The following is a 21153-nucleotide window of genomic DNA, read 5'->3' on the forward strand; positions in this document are numbered from 1 at the left end:
GGATCCAAGATTGCGTGACGGTTTTCGTGACGCAAAACATAGAGCCGCTGTACAAAAGCCCGCGGGACACAACGGGAGGAGTAGCCTGTTCCAGGCTCTCCCCGCATTTTCGCTCTTCCTCCACAAACCAAGAGCCTGGAACAGGCTACAGGAGGAGGTACTGCATCAGTAGCTAGTAGGGGAAGAGTAGGGGAAAGGTAGAGACGAGAGAGAAGTGAAATAGTCAGCGTAAAAATAAAGAAAGGCGGTAGGGACGGGAGTGTGAAACAGCATATGTTCTGTAACCAAACAGTCCGTAACGAAATCACGATGGAGAGCCTGAGCGTGAACAGTTACCATGAAAAAACTTTATATCTTTCAACAACAAACATTACTTGCAGGGGCATTGAACTGCTATGGGAACAAGGATGGTTTATTCGCATGACATTTTTTTCAAGACAAATTCAAAACAATCTCAAGGTGAACACAGGTTGGGTAAGGATTGAAAAAAAAAACAAGCCTCGAGCCGAGGCTTAAGAAGGGCAGCAAAATCAGCCAAAGAAGTTATCATGTTGTAAGCGAAGAAGCAATTTTATGTTGCCGTTTATTTGGATAAATCATCTTTTCAAGAATGCCAATATGACCAAGATTTGCGTAGCTGTTATTTCCGCCTGTTATGTCCAAGACTTTCCCACTATATTACTTTGAACAACCGCAGCGCTAAGTACAGTAGGCGGGCTGAGCCATTCCTGCGTGAAGAGTAACTGAAGAGAGAAGAGTGTGGACAGTGTGTGCGGGAAGGGTGGGGGGAGGGGACGGGAGAGTCGGGCGTGTGAGGCACAAATACATAAGTTAGGGCAATTAAATCAGTCTACGATCATTATTCACTGCTTTTATTTTTATTTTTATTACCGAGATAATGCAACCTGAGGTAACAAATAATTTTCCATCTCTCTTTAATCGAACATCAGGGCCCGGTTGTTTAAAGCATGATTAAGCTAATCCAGGATTAGCGTGAATTTTGATTTCAATTTTATATAATTTCGTTGAGGTTTTCTGTTAATATTTTCTGTCCCGCAGTTTTGACATGGACCAATCTCAAACTTAACAAAATATTAGCCTTGGGAAACCCTTTAAAACAAGAGAAATTAAAATCTTGATCATCTTTTAATCCTGGGTTAGCGTTAATCGTCTTTCGAACAACCCGGCCCAGATGTATAAATCGAACCATTGGTTGGGCATCCAGTATCCAGTGGTTGAAAAATCCTTCTGCCAAGAGCAGGCCGTTGTGGCATCGTGGATATCGTGATCAGCAACCACTTAGCACAAAAAACCGAACACAAGAACCAAAACGAAGGTAAAAACTTATGGTTAAACCTTCAATCAAGGCATCGTTCCTTCAGCCAGTCTTCTTAAATGATAAATGCACCTTTAAAGCTGAACAAGTTCACTTCAATCTGGTTTTAATATTGAATTCTGCTGAAATACATCATCTAGACAGCCACAATAAAAATTCTCTTCCTTTATATATCTCTGGACGGTGCAACCTATTTGAAGTTAAACTTGACTTTCACCAAGTATCGCATCCGCACCTGTGAAGAAAGTAAACAAAATCGTTGTAAAAATATACTTCACGCATTCGAGGATTCTGTTGCGAAACATCAAAACAGCATGCAAAAAGCTTCCCAACTTTGTCCGTTACGATTCGTTTAATTTGTACTTGATAAAAAAAAAGTTGGGTTTGAAAAAATTCAATTCACAAGCTTTTCTATACCTTCCTGGGAAATCAGTGTTATTATTGCTTGCTTAGATTGTATCAAAATTCCCCAAACGTTGGCTCTTTCTGTGAAATTCATACAGCTGTTTCCGGGATATAACTCCACTGCTAGTAAAGATTAAAGTTTGCGGAAAAATACCCAATTATGTAGGAACCCTGTCTAAGTCGTTCTTACCTGGTTCGTGTTGTAGACTATGTACTCTGCAAAAACAAGGAAACAAAAAATGTTAATGGCTGGAATCGTAAAGTATTACCTAGCATACCCGTCCATATTAAATCAAGCAAGCAACCAGACTTGGCAAAAAAAAAATCAAACAACTCAAAATCAACATACCGTTATAGTTCAGCGTGTATCCGCGTGGGTTTACTACTCCAGTCTCTGTACTTTTGCCATAAGGGACAACAACTCCGTCTGGCCTGTGAAATAAACCAAGAGAAGTCACGGTCAAAATGTAAATATAAACTAAACTTCAATGAAGACTGTGCCTTTTCCTTTTAAAATTTCTTGGAGAATTTTCAAAGATTTTCCAGCCTGTATGGATAAAGAAACGTAATCGATTACTGTAAACGCTAAAGACTTACATTGTATAAGTGTCCTTCAGATCAGGACCTACTCGCCCCAGGCCTTTAACACTTTGACAGTCAGCTGGTAGCTTGTCAGCGGTGTAATCTGCAGCTAAAAGTTCGTTACTCTTGCCAAGAGATACCTGTAAGATAAGACAACCATAGCAATGAGCGAGTTTCTTCGAGTGACTCAGTGAAAAATGGCGTGTTGAGTTAACAAGAACCTTTCCAAAAATAATTTACATAAAGCAGTTTTGGAAGGACCAAGTACACTCTTATTTCAAATAATCCGCTTTAACTACATTTAAATTTTTCGAAGATGTATTTAAATTTTACATTGGCTAAGAATTCATTTAATGACAGCTTTCCATTCAATAATTTTTGATTGTATACATAATATTTTGCATATAAAAAGGTGAAGTTTAACTTTCTAATGATATCTATTTCTTTGTTTTTGTTATCCTTGTCCTTACCAAAAATTAATTCAGTTGGAGAGAGGGTGAGAGAGGCGGCATTTTCTTTATTAAACCATTTTATAACCTCTGCGAAGAATACAACTTAACCTGGCCAACGTTTCCCGCCTTCTTTGCACCCGTTGCAATTAAGATCCTCTTACGACTCCTAATTGATTCACTGTACTCTTTGAAAAGACGTTTACTGGTTGAATGCGATGACCATTGAGCAAAGCTCGTACTACGTCCCAGAATTATAGTTTTACCTTAGACCCGGGCTTAGACACGAAGAAAAACCACACAAGCATTACAAATGCATTGTTGAACAAACTTAACTAACCTCACTGAGTAAAAGAATGCCAACATTCTTTGATCTTGTTGCAAAGCAATAGTTCGCACTCTTGGATGACATGTCAGCAAAGTAGATGCCCTTTCCAAACTATATAAGGGGGAGTGAAACACAATTACATTACTTTATTAACCCAAGGATTCTTTTAGGACAGCTTTATTCTCTTTCATGTAACATGGCATCCCGCTACGCTCGAACAAATTCAAACTAGTCATCAATAACGATGAAGATACAAAAACATTTTTCTTTCCTTAATGAAATTGCATTTCTCTCGATTACTGACGCGAAACGCGTCGACAATTATCGTTACAGAATCGAAGAGATATTGAAAACACCTTGTCGTGACTAGAAATATTGCTATTCCACCTCGTAGAAACGTTCTTAAAGGAGTCAGTTATTATATTTTTATTATAACGCATCTTGAAAAAAATTGGCAAGTTTTTTTCAAGTTTCTCATTCTTTATCCGTCATAACTTTCGTCAGTTGAAACCATCCTTGTTAATTTTCGGTGTTTTATTACTCCTTTGGCGTTTTTCTACGTTGGAAAACTACTATTTTGAGGTTTCCTTCAATTTGAGAGTAATCAGAAAAATGACTTAAAATACCGTGACATTGCTCCTTTAAATGGTAAGGTAAAGACGTAAAGTCTGCATTCGAGTGTTTTTTCTATGGTTATCGTAGCATAAAGCGACTAGGAGTATGGATGGAAATAAATGGCTAGGGTATTTCTGTCTTTCAGTTGAAGTCCTTATCTGTACATAATCGGTTAATAATCTGTAATCCTGGCTGATTTTACTGTTCTTACCATGTAGCCAGTCACTGGAGCTTCTGGGGGAGCTATCCTCAATCCCTGACTTAAAATTCCAACCCAGTTTGTTAAACGAGATCCGTGCCAAAGAAGCATCCTACATTAGCAACAAGAGAACGGGGCAACACAGATCAGAACGTTCTATTTTGCTGTTCTGGCCAAGCAACCATCTAACGAAGACATACTCAGGTCATTTTGAAGTGCTCTCAAAGCAATGCCAGCTGGCTAAGTCAGCTCACCAGAAATATTTTTCATCATGCCCCAGTTGTTCAAAGGGTGGATAACGCTATCCACCGAATAAAACGCTATAAAAGTGGATTTCCACTAACGCGTAATTTTTTACGTGCGTCTACGTGCGTGAAAAAAAATATAGAGATAATGTATTTATTTAAACGACTTGCATAAACGTTCCTGATCTCTATTTTTTTTTTCACGCACGTAAACGCACGTAAAAAATTACGCGTCAATGGAAATCCACCTTAAGTGTTGAAAAAAATACTGGATAGTGTTATCCATCTTTTGTACAACTGAGTACTTTGCATTTGAAAAGATTCCCCACATTAGCCTCCATTGCAAGCCAGTTCCAGTCCAATACCGAGAATACGAATATAATTTATTCTCAGTGGTAACAGAATCCTTCACTGGCAAATTAGCAGTAAAAAGTGAAAATGTGAAAAACGTACCTATTGCCGACATCAGTAAAGGATTTTTTCTCATGCTCCAGTGCAAACACATCCAGTAGCTCCATGTGGTATTGATTGTGAGTTGAAGCATGAGTATTCTCCAAATATTTAGCAATCATCTTGAAGAAAGAAAATTTTCCGAGTTGTTTATGCAGCAGGAAATGTTTACTTAAAGGAGCTAAACTCCATGATAAATCAAATCATTTTTTATTTACATGTCAATAAGAGGTAATAATTATCTTTTGTTATAGGCATGCAATTTGTACAAACAGTTTTTGTAGCTATCAGCCTTGGAACGATTTTTGTTCCTATGTTGGTTCATATTATCTGGAGAACCATGTCAAATATGAAGGGCTGTGGCATAAGCACCCTATGTTGCCTATTTAGAAGACTTTTCTAGTACAAAATGAGCGCCAAAACTGGAAAAATAAGCTCAACATTTTTTTATGAAGACCTCCAGCCTGGAGAATACAGCTGCCTCTCATCCGCTCGTGTTTCGTACATAGTAGCCGGAGCGAATGAGAGGCGGCTGTATTCGCAGGCTAACGGACCTCATGCCAAAAAAAAAAAACTTGCAAATCTGAGTGAAACAAACTAAAAAAATTTCCTTTAATACCAAAACAAGTTGGTAATGCCTTCTGTGAAGACAAGGGAGAGCCATGGCTAGTCAATAATAGGAATAATAATAATAATAATAATAATCATTTCTATAGCGCTATTTAGCTAGTCTTTCATAGCGCTTTACAATCACTATGCTAAAATATAAAAATAAAATATAAAGATACCTAACTAAATTAATCTATTGAGCTAAAATATCTATACATGCAGAGAGTGAAGTCTTAAAAGTTAAAAATTTAAAAACTAAAAATATCATGATTATTTAACTGGACTTAAAGTAGATGTGTATAAGAAATAAAAATTAAATGTCATAAGCTTCTTTAAAAAGATAAGTTTTAATATTGGTGTTGAAACACACAAGCATTACAAGTGAAGAGCGTGTTCGAAGTGGTTACCTTGAAATCATCATGCTCATGACCAAGGGGCATCATAGCACAATGCAATGTTTTGTAGTGTTTGTCCACTGGATGTTCAAGAGATTCTTCCTCATCTTGTAAAGCTTTGATGGCAATCTGGATATCTCCTAAGGCCTAAAAAAGATTCTTCATCAAACAATGGTTGCAAAGCCACAGTAAATGATAGAGCAGTTTTCAATTGAGGTCGTACAAATGTAAAACCAAAACCAAAGTTATCACTCTTGCCAATTACAAACAACACAGACAATCCAGTGAACCAATCAAAACTCAAAGTTAATACATGTCATCATCAAGGAGTGGAAAAACAATGTGAGCAGGTCACAATTGTTTTGGTTTTATTTTTGGTTGGCTGAAAAAGTGGTGCGCGAGTAGTTTTTTAAACCAATCACAAAGCAGAGTAATGCAAAGACCAAAGCAAACGTGAATTACTTTTAACAGTCATGTCCGAAAACCACTCTAACTAAATAAGCTATTATCACCTTTTCCTTGTTGCAAAGTGAGATACATAAACAAAGGAAAATGGTCAAACCAAAAATAAACAAACAAATGATTAAAGAAGTATAACATGCCTCCAATAAGTCCAGTTTGATCTTGACTTCCTCTGTTGTTCTTATTAAAGGTGGTCTCTTCATCCTTAAGAAGGAAGGACAATAGAGTAGGGAGACTAAATAAGTCCTTTATAAAACACACAGAACATGGCAAAGATGCAAGATACACGTCAGAATGAATGAATTATGTGTTTAAGGGCAATTCCATGTGAGAATGTGAAAAATCCAGATTTTTAAAACGTGATTGGACATAAAATCATACCCTGCGCTATATTGTTGACAAGTTATAGTACATAGAAAAATAAGTTTCAGTTCGCTTGTGATAGCAATGCATTCAGGGGGGGTCTCCAAAGTAAGTGTTTATTTTTTAATAATAAACAATAGGTGAGAGACAAATTTTTTAACTTGCTTTATAAAATTTGGAAATGATTTGTGTCTACAAACAGTTATATCAGAAGAAATACCTCAAAGGAGTTAATACATAAAAAATATAAATTTCACCCTGAACTTTTTAAAAAAATAGTTATTAACAAAGTAAATTTTGTTACGGACGTTACGTAACGTCCGTAACGTTTACACAATCTTTTTCCATTCTTAACACAACCATTTAAAAGATTTCAAAGATATTTCTGCCACAAAGCTAAATATTCTTTAGAAACACTTTGGTAAAAAGCGGTCCCTGAAAAACTGCAACATTTTCCAAAAAATGGTAACAAAACTTTGTTACAGACGTTACGTTACGGACGTTACAATTCTTGAAGCTTGTGATTTTGGACTGTTTCTGCCACAGTTAAAGGCAATTTTGGATATGTGAATTCTCAAAGAAAGCAGTGTTTCAGAGAAGGAATGGATTATACTCACTGGAGTCCAGTATATGTCTGTGGGCTTAGATAGTTTGAGCATGCTCATGCTCAAGGCTGAGTACTTTATGTAAAATGCATGTAGTGTCCTTCACACTGTGTTGGGACATTTCACAGCTTTAACATAAAGTAACAACCAGTTTGATTTATAAAATGTTAAATACAAGCCATTTTGAACTTTTATGTTCAAAAAAATGTGGCCTACAATACAAAATAATATAATAATTCACACAGTGTAACGTCCGTAACATTGGCTGTAACGTCCGTAACGTTAAAGTTCACATAGCATTGTATAATTGCGAAAGTGAGTTTAAATGAAATGAAGCTTTTTGGTTCACACAACTACTATACTTCAAATATTTGGAGCAGTTCATGCAATAAGCCCTGACACTTCACAGGAATTTTCCATTAATACCAGTGCTCTTGTTCATGTGGTTGTTTTTTATGTAACGTCCGTAACGGTGTGTTTTTTGCTCTATTTTAACATATAGGCCAGTCAGGTGGAAAACTTTTATAACTCAATCAATGCATCAGTAGGCACAAACATGATAATCAATGTAACATTGGACAACCTCTTCCTATTCTTTGCCTGTGCTAGATTTAAGTTTCAAAAATGACTCTGAATGTAACGTCGTCCGTAACTGTGGAAATGCCCTTAAAGATGATCTACGGCTACAAAGATCTCCACACACATTGCATGCCTACAACTAGAAGTAAAATTCTGAGAAACTCTATAACTGCATAGAATCTATTTCTATCTGTTACATACCCAAAACAGTGAGGAATCCTTGTGTAAAATTCATCGCAAGCTTTCACCAGCTTAGAGCCAAAGTCACTGTTTCTAATGCAGGTATCAATCCTCTTCAAGGCCTCATAACCAGCTTTGATCTGATCTGTGGTAAGCTTTCCTAGAAAGATTATTGTGTCACATTGACATAAGGACCCAAAATGACTTGTAACTCTAGTCTAAAATAAGTAATGCTTGCAAACTGTAGTTGAAAAATTTGCCCAAAATCACAACATAAAGTTGTACCACTTTCTCATGTGCATTATTTCCCATTGCTTTTTTGGTAATGACATCATTTTTTGCCTTATGCAGGCATTATGCAGGCAGGCAATCAGGGAAATAATATGATGTAGTGTCTAATTATGTGATGCGTGATTTTTCTATGAATCAAACTAAGGAGCACTGGATTGTTAACTGCCATCGCCTCTGCGTGCTTATGTGCCATTTATTACCAAATCGAAGGGATTCCAAACTTGTCAAATGCGGGGTGCATGTTTGAGGGATTTACCATAATCATAGAAAATAATTTATGGTAGAAGGCCAGGTGGGTTCTTTCTGCAAATGTCACTAAATAAACCTTCATAATAAAGATAAGATGTTCTACATGACACGAGCATGGGACAAAGAAAAATTCTGAGTCCCCGACGGGAATCGAACCCATGGCCTCCCAGATACCGGTTGGGCGCTCTAACCAACTGAGCTATGAGAGACTCGTTGTGAGCTAGGCCATTTTACTAGCTTGATATGTGACATGCGTCCTACATACTGCTAGGATCGGCAATGTCGAATTCATCAAGTTTTGTAGTAAATAATAAAGATGGTAAATTTTAAGCTCGGTAATTAATAATAAAGATAAGATGTTCTACATGACACGAGCATGGGACAAAGAAAAATTCTGAGTCCCCGACGGGAATCGAACCCATGGCCTCCCAGATACCGGTTGGGAGCTCTAACCAACTGAGCTACGAGAGACTCGTTGTGAGCTAGGCCATTTTACTAGGTTGATATGTGACACGCGTCCTGCGTACTGCTAGGATCGGCAATGTCGAATTCATCAAGTTTTGTAGTAAATAATAAAGATGGTAAATTTTAAGCTCGGTAATTAATAATAAAGATAAGATGTTCTACATGACACGAGCATGGGACAAAGAAAAATTCTGAGTCCCCGACGGGAATCGAACCCATGGCCTCCCAGATACCGGTTGGGCGCTCTAACCAACTGAGCTACGAGAGACTCGTTGTGAGCTAGGCCATTTTACTAGCTTGATATGTGACATGCGTCCTGCATACTGCTAGGATCGGCAATGTCGAATTCATCAAGTTTTGTAGTAAATAAAAAAGATGGTAAATTTTAAGCACGGTTAAATTAATAATAAAGATAAGATGTTCTACATGACACGAGCTTGGGACAAAGAAAAATTCTGAGTCCCCGACGGGAATCGAACCCATGGCCTCCCAGATACCTCCCAGATATTTTTCTTTGTCCCATGCATGCTCGTGTGATGTAGAACATCATATCTTTATTATTAATTACCGAGCTTAAAATTTACCATCCGGTATCTTGGAGGCCATGGGTTCGATTCCCGTCGGGGACTCAGAATTTTTCTTTGTCCCATGCTCGTGTCATGTAGAACATCTTATCTTTATTATTAATTACCGAGCTTAAAATTTACCATCTTTATTATTTACTACAAAACTTGATGAATTCGACATTGCCGATCCTAGCAGTATGCAGGACGCGTGTCACATATCAACCTAGTAAAATGGCCTAGCTCACAACGAGTCTCTCGTAGCTCAGTTGGTTAGAGCGCCCAACCGGTATCTGGGAGGCCATGGGTTCGATTCCCGTCGGGGACTCAGAATTTTTCTTTGTCCCATGCTTGTGTCATGTAGAACATCTTATCTTTATTATTAATTACCGAGCTTAAAATTTACCATCTTTATTGTTTACTATAAACCTTCATGTTTATTCATCATAAAAGGAGTTTATTTACTGTGTTCTCTTAACCATGCCAGAATAACTTCAAGCAATGCAGATACCCCTGAAGTACTGTGCCATAGGGAACTATTTCACTAGCACTCAGGAATGTAGCTAAGAGCCAGCTACAAGCTGATTGCAATGACTGAAAGAAAGCTTAAATCGCCATCCGAAATTTCACTAGAAGACAAAGACTTGGCATAAATCTGAAGGTATAAATGTTGTGGTTCAATTTTATCCTTGGTTCAAATTTTATTTTCCTTTTTTTTTGGGTATGTTAATGTATGATACTGTATTTAAAACAAAGGAAAATAAAATTTGAACCAAGGATAAAATTGAACCACAACATAAACACCATAATAGCCAGCTGAACTTGTTAATGAGCTGGCTTACCATTTTCTTACAAAAAAAATTAAAATAAAAAACAATGCAATCTTGTACTAACCAAGAGGTGCCTTCTTTGTGTCATACTTCATCTCCTTCAACATCTCCTCCATGGCCTGAACATTACAAATTAGTTCTATCAAGTTCTGGATTCTCTTGTCCAGCTTGCTTTCTATAACAGGTTTTTCTTCTTTGACAGGTGCGTCAACTGCATCCTTTTCCTCCTGATCAGCATTGTAGTCCATGATCAGAAGGTCATACTTTCCTGGAACTTTTTCAAAATTATGTCTATCCTCCCAGTCATTCTTTGTTTTATCTGTGAATCTGAGGAAAACCAATTTTACAGTATACCTGGCCGGCCGGTACCACAAATTTCTAAAAATAACCTGATAGTCCCCAAAAGATAAACAAGATGCATATTTGGCGTGAACTCGGGCTGTTTTTTAAGAAAAATTTGGCACTTTTTGTTAAATAAATGTTGTTTTACCACTCCTTTATTATGAGAAAGTATGAATTACGAAAGTAACGTGTCTGTAGAAGGATTCCATGAGAAATTGGTGATAGTCATTTATGATCTCACGGATACATCACTAAATTTTTGTTTCAATATTTCTTGGCTTGTTTACATACATTCCCAATTGGTAATGTGCATTCACATGATGTCATAGCTATTACGTCATTAATTCATTCTTCGGTAGAACGTAAAAAATAACAAAGCCGGAATTTCAACCCGGGTGTTTCCTTAAAGGTCAAATGCAACGAAATTGGATTTTTTTTCTTTTGTCCGCAAACCTGTCGTTTATGAAGGTACTAATGATAATAAACTCTCAGAAATGGTTTTTGTGCGAATTGTGGCGCTTAGGAGATGAAAATCCGACGATTTCCGAAGACTTCACGAAAACGAACCAAAAATGGCCGCGCGTGGAATGGAATCGAATAGAGGTATTTGTGACGTCAGGTGTGGCGAGCAAGTTTTCACGTGTTTTGAGCGATCCTTGCGAATCCTTGGGTTTGTTCGATGGATTTCCAGAGTTTCTGGAACAGCCGTTAGTTGAAACCGATGAAGACTTTGATTCAAGCCTTCGAAAAGTCTAAATACAGCCATATCAGTTCGAACTAACGGCATCTGGCAAGGAATAAATCGATTTCTCGAGTGATTAATTCCGACTCTGCGAGTGAACAAGATGGCGTTTAAATCCGGCAACATCTACATGCACCAACAACGAAGGAATATAATATGGCCACATATATTGGTGAGCCTAATAAATATAATGGAAACGGCGTTCAGAGAATTTGAAATAAATAATTAGTTGAACCTAAGTTGAAGTATTGTCTTGCTTTTGTTCAAAAGGATTGCAATGTGTATTTATTTGTACACTGTTTGCAGCTATTTGCCCGAGCTGAGCTGAGTGTGTTCTCTAAAATAACATACCTTGAAGAATCAATTAAACGTTTAGAAGCTTTAAACTCATTCCCCTCAGCCGAATAATTTATTTTCAAAGATTAAAATTAAATACCGTGACTGTGTGGCCTTTTAGCTTCAATCAGAATTATGCCGGTATTAATATTGCTCTCAGTTTATTTGCCGAATTATTAACCAAGGTGATTATCTTGTAATCTGGCCCTTATATTTTTCAGTTGATTTTACTGATAATTCTCTGTAAAGGGAATTGTCTTAAGTAGATGGGGTGTAGGTCGAAGATAACAATTTCAACAGTAATTTATGGCAACTTGCATTTCTTAAGACCCAGGTTATAAGATCTAACTTGTGTGCTGACACAGGACCCGACACTGGGACATGTAGCAGGGAAAATTTACACCTTGTTTTGTGTTTCAATGTCCTTGCTTACACATCCTTGTATGTACAAATTATCATGAGATTTTGTCAAAGCTGCAATATTATAAAATATGTTAGGAAGCAGGGATGGCGCAGTGGTGAGAGTCCTTGCCTCCTACCAATTGGCCCGAGTTCGATTCCCTGATTTGGCATCATATGTGGGTCGAGTTTGTTGTTCGTTCTCGGCCTTGCTCTGAGGGTTCTTCTCTGGGTTCTCCAGTTTTTCCCCTCCACAAAAATCAACACTTCCAAATTCCATTTTGATTAGGAAATTATACACTGCCCCACAAGCTTCTAGCTTTAATCCTCTCCATGTCTAAATAAAGGTTTATTTATTTATTTATTTTTATATAAAGTTGTTCATGCAATTTGTCATTTTATGTCAGCTTCTTTGGTACTATTAACGGGTAATATGTTCTTTTGTTATGGTTGGATGGGGTCGGACATCAATGCATAGCCCCTTTGTCAACATCCATCTTTGGACATGGTAAACATGTACAAACAACACAAATCCAAATCAAGCAATCACAGCCCCGAGGCGATGTCGAAAGACAATGTTAAAAAATGGATGCAGAGAGATGGCTATGCAAGTTCACTGAATGCATGTGTAAGAAGCTGATAACAGTTTCTAGTACTTTCCAGCCTATTACTATGATGGGTCAGTACTAATTGTTTGTCAGTTAATGCTGCAATTATTTTATGAAACAAGTGTACCATCATTGCCGAACAAGTTGTGGTCATTTTTAGTTTGTCACCGGTAACCATAGCAACAGTAAAATCTATTAAAAATTACCCTTAATTTTCACTTTAAGTGCTTATAGCTCAAAAATGAGCTAAATGATAAGCAGCTAGATGATAATCAAACTAAGTGCAGTAATTTTCCAAGACCCCCAAAGGAGACATTATAGCCTCTGCATGCACTGCTTGTAATTTATCACCTTATCTCAGACCAAGGGATGAATACAAACAGTAGGTGCTTCAAAAAACTATTTCCAAGTTTACAAAGAAATTGATAATCTTAAAAATACCCAATTTCAGAATGGCTGAAAACAATACTCTTTCACCCCGAGGAAAGGGGGGGGCGGGGGGGGGGGTACTCTTTATATTTTTGAGTAGGGTGTGCTGCTGGGACTCTGTAACCGTACCCTATCCCAGACCATTTTCAGCTTATTTTGCAGTACCCTATCATAGTATGCTAGACTATACACTGAAAATCCCAGCCTACCCTACCCCAAACTATTGTATCACTATTCCATCTTAAACTCATCTGCTTGAAAAACACACAGCAGCACACATGCATTTTCCTATCAAGCTCATATATGGGAGTATTAGGCTTGCTTATGCAAGTCGAGCTCACAGAGCGCGAGGGCTCCTCACCGGGTTCGCACCGGGGTCTACTACCACAAAACCGGAAACGAGAAGCCGGCGAACAACTTTTGGAAAGTCTTTGGGAGTATGGGAGTACCCCCAGCAAAAATACCCATATAGATTTTGAAAGGGAGTACACCTAAAGCTGTTACTGAGGAATTTGTAAAAAGTCAACAGATTTGGGGCAGACAAAATTATGAAGAGTTAATTTCAGAAATAAATTGTCATGACACACCTACAATCTGGTTGTAGATTCTCCTGAGCCAGTAGTTCATGACAAAAGTGCTAGACAAAAAAAGGTAGCTGATCTGGTCGGGTTTATGCCTTAGACTTCTCATAAATAGCTTAAACTAAAACTAAATTACCATTCAGTTGCACATACCAATTTATTGGCCACAATGAAGCCTGATTTGCAGCTTATAATGAGTGCTATGCAATGCCACAGTCATTGTACTGGACTGAAATGGGGTTAATGCAGATCCGAACAACAAATGAATCAGGTAAATTGGCCTTTACAAGTGAACAAACTCATCATATACATGTAGTTTACATGAAATATATAAACCTTTTCTTGGGCACCAACAATGTTCAGTCGGGGGTATTTTCTTTGTTATATTTTAGCATTCATAATAATTTCAAATATAAACAAACATTGAAAAGAGTGTTTCATTGTACACAATACTGTAGGTTAAAAGCATTATTTTCCTTCAATGTCTGCATGTATAATTTAGCTTTTTAGACGAGCGAAGCAATATAGGGAATATCATTTTTAAGTAAAAAGAAACATAAACATAAAAGATTTGTTTGTAACTTAGTAAATTCATGCAAAAGTTCCTTCCTGTAATGAAAAATATATTTTTAATACCAGCCTCGCGATTCACAATACTTCACGCAAACAGTAAAGTTATAGTTTTGGTAGAAGTTTATGAAGCGACTAGGGTCAGGTTAAGAAAGTAGTGTGTGAATCTAAGTTCAAAATAATACAAGAAAGTACAACTTTGGGGTTCCCAGACAATGGGTTAAGTTTATTAGCGACTTTACCTTCGAATTCTGCATTTCGTCGCAAACGATTTCGCATTAGTCCTGGATTAACGGCTTTCTTTCCAAGTTGATAATAAAAGGAGAAGCGCCAGGTCTCATTCGAAGTTTCTAGGGCTGGAACTCGGACCAAAGTGCAAGATTCTGCTGGAAGCTTTCTGAGAAAAACATGTCGGATGATATTGTATTTGCTGAGCAAAGCCAGCGTGCATTGCATTTGGCATAAACATCCTCTCTTTTTCGTCGATCTCAACCATTACTTGCATCGCTCCTCGTCTTTAAGAAGATATTTCGAATGGCCATCCGGCTTTATCGGGATTTTAAATGCCAAAAGGTGCAGCAGACATGGTAGAGACAACAGCACTTTGCTGCATCTTCGCGCGTCGAAGCTCGCCACATGTGACGTCACAAAATCTATTTCCGACAATTTTCCGAAGCTTTTCCGAACCGTTCCGTTTGTGAAGCGAAGATAAAGGGCTGTCTTTAACATCGAATATCTCAGCGACGTTTTAACCAAATCGTTTAAAACTTCAGATTATGATTATTCACAGTATTTCCTCTCATTTAAAGTCAAAATGAGTCTTAAATAAAATTTGATCAAATTTCCTTGCATTTGACCTTTAAGCCCAAATAATAATTTACATGTAACTGTACATGTAAACCACCAGCCCCATTTAAGCAACTTATAATTTCACATGTTTGTTTGCTGTACAGTGCATGCAAGTTACAATTGTGCAATTCTTATGGAACCTGTGTTGCAGCACCAAAGCACAATGTACTTTTAGAAAGAGCACTTTAGCTATGGGAACAAACTAACATCATTTCACAAATCAAACTTACTTTTTTGTAAACACCTTTTTAGCCTCCTCAAGATCTGCTCCACAAGTAACTAAGTTGTTTTGACCATTGAACCCAACTGAAAGACAATTACATCTATACTTAATTTACCCTCAGAAGTAAAAGTCCACAACATTAGCTTTTCTAAATTACAATTATTATTTTATAATGAAATCTTACATTTTGTACTAGGCATTAATATAATTAACCTCTTAATTAATTAATTAATCAACCATATTTTTTTTTTCAATTGGGTGCCAGCAGAAAGGTCCACCTGGGAAAAAATACTGGAGTGGAGGAGGGGATTTTCCTAGTCTCTTGACAATACAGAAACATGGATTAAACTGGAGCAAGGGTAGCCATTTAATACACAGTAGTAATCAGATTGCATTTTCTGTAAGTACCTCTTCCCCATCTCTGCCAGACGTAATACTTCTTAGCTCTGTTGTCCTCCAATAATTGAATGAGGTAGTACTTGTTATTGTTATTCATGACATTTGTCTGTTAAAGATAGTGACAAAGTGTTCAATATATAAGAGCAATATAATTTTAATTATAGTACTAGAACTTGTGAAATAGCCTGAGCACAGTGTATCAAGTGAAAAATTCCTAAGAATGGCACTGTGAGACAGCAGCCAAAAGAAATAACCTCCGCCCCCTTAAAAGGATCTGGTCCCAGGGCTGCAAATAACAGTCGGACATTGACAATGGCCGACCATTATTTGCCAATGTCTGATGAAATTCCAACTGTAGTCGGATAGAATGTCCGGACAGCTTTTTTTTACTTTCCAGTGCAACACCAATGTTCTGCGTTAATGTCATAAAAAATGTTGTGGTTATTCATCGTGGTAGAGTACAATAATAAAGTATTATTTCGTTTGTCTCACGACGTAGTCACATGTGATGGAGATCGCAATGTTTCGACTGCATACTGCTAGTCTTCATCAGGCGATAAGGTCGACTGGTTGTGCGTTAGCTTATAAAGCACACGGCTGCGCTGTGATTGGTTGGTTTTCAACAGCTCTGATTGGTGCATTTCGATCCTCAGTGTTCTGCATGCTGGTGTACTGTTGCTCCCTCGGCGGTCCGCAGTCGTACAGTTCTCCTGTTGTTGTGTTTTTTGATCGTGGGCATCCATGCTTCGGGAATTTCAATTCCACTGTCCCTGTTGATATTATTAGGGTGAAGTCTTATGTGAATCGCCTCTTTGACCCGGCGTGTGTACCAGTGTGAGTCACGATCAATAAACTTTACCTCATTCCAAAGCGGGTAGTGTCCGGTGTTGTTGGTATGCTCTGCAACGGTGGAAGTCTGGGTGCGTGCGAGTCGGATGTCCCGGTCGTGTTCTTTGATCCTATCTTGCATAGGTCTTCCAGTCTTGCCGATGTAAACTTTGCCACATTCACAGGGAATCCTGTAAACAACGCCATCTTGCTTAGTCGAATCAACAGCGTCTTTCGGCCGTACTAGTTGTGATCGTAGTGTAGTTTCCGACTTGAAAACAGCGCGTACGCCTTGTTGTTGTAGGCAGCGGCGAAGTTGCTCGGAAAGACCTTTGACAAGACCAATGTTCTGCGTTGACAACACATCAGATTAGCAGGTTGGGCATATCGAGCAGTACTGTAATATGATGTCCGACCTCACTTGTTTTGTCCGATCAAAATGGTGACTTTGTCGGACGTACGTCCTTTCAAGGGAACAAAATTAATTGCAGCCCCCCGGCCTGTGGTCCTATTTTCCCTACTAGGAGAGAAGAAATTAAGAAAGGAAACTCCCCATAACACCTCAACTTGTTCAAACACCAAAAAGCCACACGACAAACTGTTTTTAACATACCTTTACAGAAAAATAAGTCTTCACCTTAAAAATACTGGCAAAATTTTATATCCATTCCCCATCACCCCCCTCCCTCCACACCCTGAAAAAATTAAACTCTCAAAACTCTCACTTTCAAATTTAAACTTTTAAACTTTAGTTAGCAATGTAGAGAGAATCAACCAAGACCGAAATGTCATACTTGATGTTCAACAATGAATAATTCTGAGACCCACCTGGTTAAGCATCACGTCCCAAATATCGTCACCCTCAGTAAACACATGAGTGCTGTCTTTTATGGTACAAAAACTGTCAACTGGGGCCTTACCACTGAACACAAGTGACTTAACTTCACCTATGTGCAGCATGAAAATGATGCAAAACAATAGTGTCAAAAATACATACTGTCTTGCTCTATTTTGAGCAAAATAGAGCTGCACAAAGAGGCATTTTGTCAAACAAAAGCCACTTCGAAGAAACAAGGAGTTTAGAGTATTTAAATTTTCCCACAAAACTTCAGGCTGAGCTCTTTGACGTCACGCATACATTACAAGCTCCAAGATGGCGGCGTCCAGTTGTCGAGTTTTGGATAAGATTTCGTAGGGTTATAGCGCACGTTGGGGGCTAAAATTTTGGTGAATAACATATCTTTGTATAAACTTTTTATTGGCGTAAAGAAAATAAATGGCCATTCTGGAGTGGACTTCTCCTTTAATTAACTTGCAGTTTTCAGACAAAATAATCATAAAAAAGATGAAATAAACCTGTTCAGTGTTTTCTTATACAATTATTATCTCAAATGTAATAAATCTGCCTTAAATGACAGTGGCCCGTTTATAATATTCTAAAATTAGTACTGTTAGTAAGAGAAGCTTACCTTTCTCTGTTTTTACTTTAGGAGCAGCTTCTTCCTTTTTGGTTTTCTTGTTTTCTTTTTTCACACTTATGTCTGCCTTGGCTGCTTTTGGTGGGGCCTTTGAAGCTGAAACGAATAAAATCACATTTTATTCCCTACAAAGCACTCAACCCTATTATTCATATGGTTACTACCTGTATGTTTGGAAAATAAAGATCACCTAAAAGTATAACCCTCTGAAAAAAAAAAAATTGAAATGGATCAACTGTTAATCCAGTAACAAATACCAAAAGAAAAAAAGATCAACTGACCTGCATCACTAGCCTTTATCCGATGTACATTCTTTGGTGCTCTTCCAGCTTTGGTTCTTTGAACTTTTTTTGTCAAATCAACAATAAGTTCTTTTTTGTCCTCTTTGAATTTGACATTGGTTAACCCAAACATGACCGCTGCTTCCAAAAGATGAACAATAGGCTTGGAGTATTCCATCCAGTTACCCTTGGCATCTTCCCATTCCCAGGTATCTGTAAAAAAACAACAGCAACATCAAAACCATCTGAGTAAACATACAAATGAGAAACTATCAAGTGCTACTTCATACACTGTGGCAAGTGCCCCCTCCCCCAGAACACTTAATATTAGTTAAATCAATGTTCTCCTGCATCAAAATATTGCTCCCAAAACAGGTCACTTGATAAGGACATCCTATCAACAGACCATTCTTCCTAAGACGTGGTTCCCACTTCTTGGTGCTTTTTTGCATTGCAAAACTTTATGCACTGTTGAAGCAGTTTTCTCTTTTCTCCTGATTATGGCCACCTTCGAAATCCTAGTTCCTCCTCTTCCTTCCCCTGCCTTCCATAGAGTTCCCCACTCCATACTCTCTCCTCCCCTCCCCTCCTTCCCTTCCCCCACCACTCACACACACTTTTATGAAACTCCTTGCTATCTGACCACAGGGAATAAAAATCTAAATTAAACATTGTTAGGCTTACATTCATCAGGATCTGAACTCCCATCTGCACATCGGATTCTTTTCTCCCATCCACTCTTCTTATTCCTTTGTACCATCCTCTCAAATATTACTGTTACTTCTGACTTGCCATCTGTGAAGACAACATCTGCCTTTCCACTTTTAAAGGCTTCATTGATAAGCGTAACTTGATCAGCAGAATATTTTGTCCATGTGGATTTATCAGCTTCTCTTTCCCAGATTACAGATTTAAGATTGGCTGAGTTGGGTGTTGCTGTTTGTACTGTTCCATTTGTATCAACTTTTGCCTTTTTGGCTGGAACTGTATTTGATGTTGTGTCCTGCCCATCAGAGCTTGCTAAAATAGAATTTTATTACAGCAACAAAAAAAAAAACAATCATGTAAATTACATGCATATAAGTTATCTCATTAGCTATAGCTTAAACTCTCCTTCACAACTGGCCATTGACAGCAGCAAAACATATCCAATTTAACACCAACTACCACTGGAATGAAAAAGGTAAAGCACATCTCTATTTACAGCTGTTCCAGAAAAAGATTGTTTTACAGAAGGGTAGATTTGTAAGAGACATTACCGAGAGGTATTTAGGGGCAGTGGTAGTTTACCATTGCTCAATCGCAGTTCGTGGCGTGAACTGTCACATGTATGCATCATGATGATGATGATGATGAAGATGATGATAAGCTAAATAATAATAATTAGACTGAACAGCGAGAATTCTCATATTATAACAATAATAATCATAATAACAATAATCATAATAATACACACTTAAACTTAGATCGTGGATAACAAATGAATAACTGAAAAATATATTAGTAACATAAATTTCGAAAATAGTGCATGTAGAGGTTTTGAAAAATGGTGTACATAATTTAGAGGTTACAATCCGTCTTTTGCGATCTTTTTGACGTTTTCGAGCTTGCATTTCTATGAATGGATTAACCAAATTTACGACAAACGGACTAATCTTGTGAGAAATTTGGCAAAGCGCTTCGTTTGTTGATAGTTTAGCACTGAGAAGACAAGCCTATACCTTCGAAAGTTTCCATATTCACTCGTGCAAGGCAGGCAAGCTTTCGCTAAGCACTCTAGCTTGATTTGCAAAACAAATGAGTCCAAACATCAATGCACGTGATCGATCGCAGATTTTTTTACTTTCTAATACTCACATGGTGCTTTTCTTCGTCTTTCCCTTTGTGACATTTGAATTTTATGTAGAAATATTCGCTTTCTGTGTTTTAAAGATGGCGCCTACCACTCTAGCAATCAAACATGCCCGGAGAATGGCGCGAAAATGTTGTCATCACCAGGCTCTCTCGGCTTCGGGAAATTAACAATTCGGTACAAAAATTACTCAGGAGCGTTGCGTGACGACACTGAAAAAGGCTGCGAGGGAGACTATATCAGAAAATTGACGTGGGGTTTTGTGTTAATTATGAATAGCTTTATAGGATAAACTGTTAAGATTTTAGCGTTTTGATGTCGTCAGATGAAAGCCACAATTTCACAAAGCATGCAGGAGTTACTCATACAGGCATTGCTTCTCTACGACTATTTTGCAGAATACCTTATTATAGGAAATTAACGCTTCATGAAATTAACGCGAAGTTCAAAAATTCGCGTTAATTTAAGTCGCGTTAATTTTTGCTAACGTTAATTTCCGCCTCCTTAATTTAGTGGAGATCTTGTTCCTGTTGTATCAACAAGCTATTTTCGGGGGTGGAAGAGGAATAATGAATAATGAATAACGGGCTAAAACAGAAAATGAATAAGGAATATTTAAGGTTCAATGCTTGGAATAATGAATAAGTCATTTCCAGTAAAGGAATAATGAATAGTGGCTATTCACCGTGCTCAAACATTATCTTTTATCTTCAGGCCAAAGAGAGGGTGGGGCACTCAAAATAATTATTTGTATGATGGGCATCTAAAATAGTGCAACACTTCTACCAGAATGCCTAAAATAGCGTTTCTGGGGTTCAAAAAATGAAAATTTTCCCGGGGGAACGTGCCCCCGGACCCCCCTACTTTGTTATGTATCAGGCAGATTTTGTTTTCAGAAGCCGCAGAGGTCATATCGAGTGACGAAGTCAAATTTATCCAAATAAGCGCCTTCTTTCAGATATCTTATCTCGAAAACGAATTCGGTGTACATTTCTGACATAAGTAACTTGTTAATAAACTAGCAGTGGCGAAGGTT

The 21153-nt window shown here is 37.8% G+C and overlaps 1 protein-coding gene across 1 annotated transcript; it reads right to left on the bottom strand.

The window, feature by feature from the left end:
• Positions 1–867: 867 nt before the first annotated feature.
• On the bottom strand, positions 868–20242 carry LOC144649334 (poly [ADP-ribose] polymerase 2-like). Its single transcript, XM_078508822.1, has 18 exons — positions 20123–20242; positions 18950–19285; positions 18266–18478; positions 17976–18080; positions 17335–17453; positions 15688–15784; positions 15287–15362; positions 10265–10527; positions 7824–7962; positions 6216–6279; positions 5626–5760; positions 4613–4731; positions 3927–4026; positions 3113–3211; positions 2339–2463; positions 2091–2173; positions 1932–1957; positions 868–1571 (listed from the first exon to the last, which is right to left on the bottom strand). The coding sequence occupies exons 1-18, from the start codon at positions 20154–20156 to the stop codon at positions 1527–1529; spliced, it is 2178 nt and encodes a 725-aa protein (XP_078364948.1). The 5' UTR covers positions 20157–20242; the 3' UTR covers positions 868–1526.
• Between the last annotated feature and the right edge of the window lie 911 nt (positions 20243–21153).

This window comes from Oculina patagonica, chromosome 4 (genome assembly GCF_052425735.1).
Source record: "Oculina patagonica isolate OP01 chromosome 4, crgOcupat, whole genome shotgun sequence".
NCBI classification, from domain to species: domain Eukaryota; kingdom Metazoa; phylum Cnidaria; class Anthozoa; order Scleractinia; family Oculinidae; genus Oculina; species Oculina patagonica.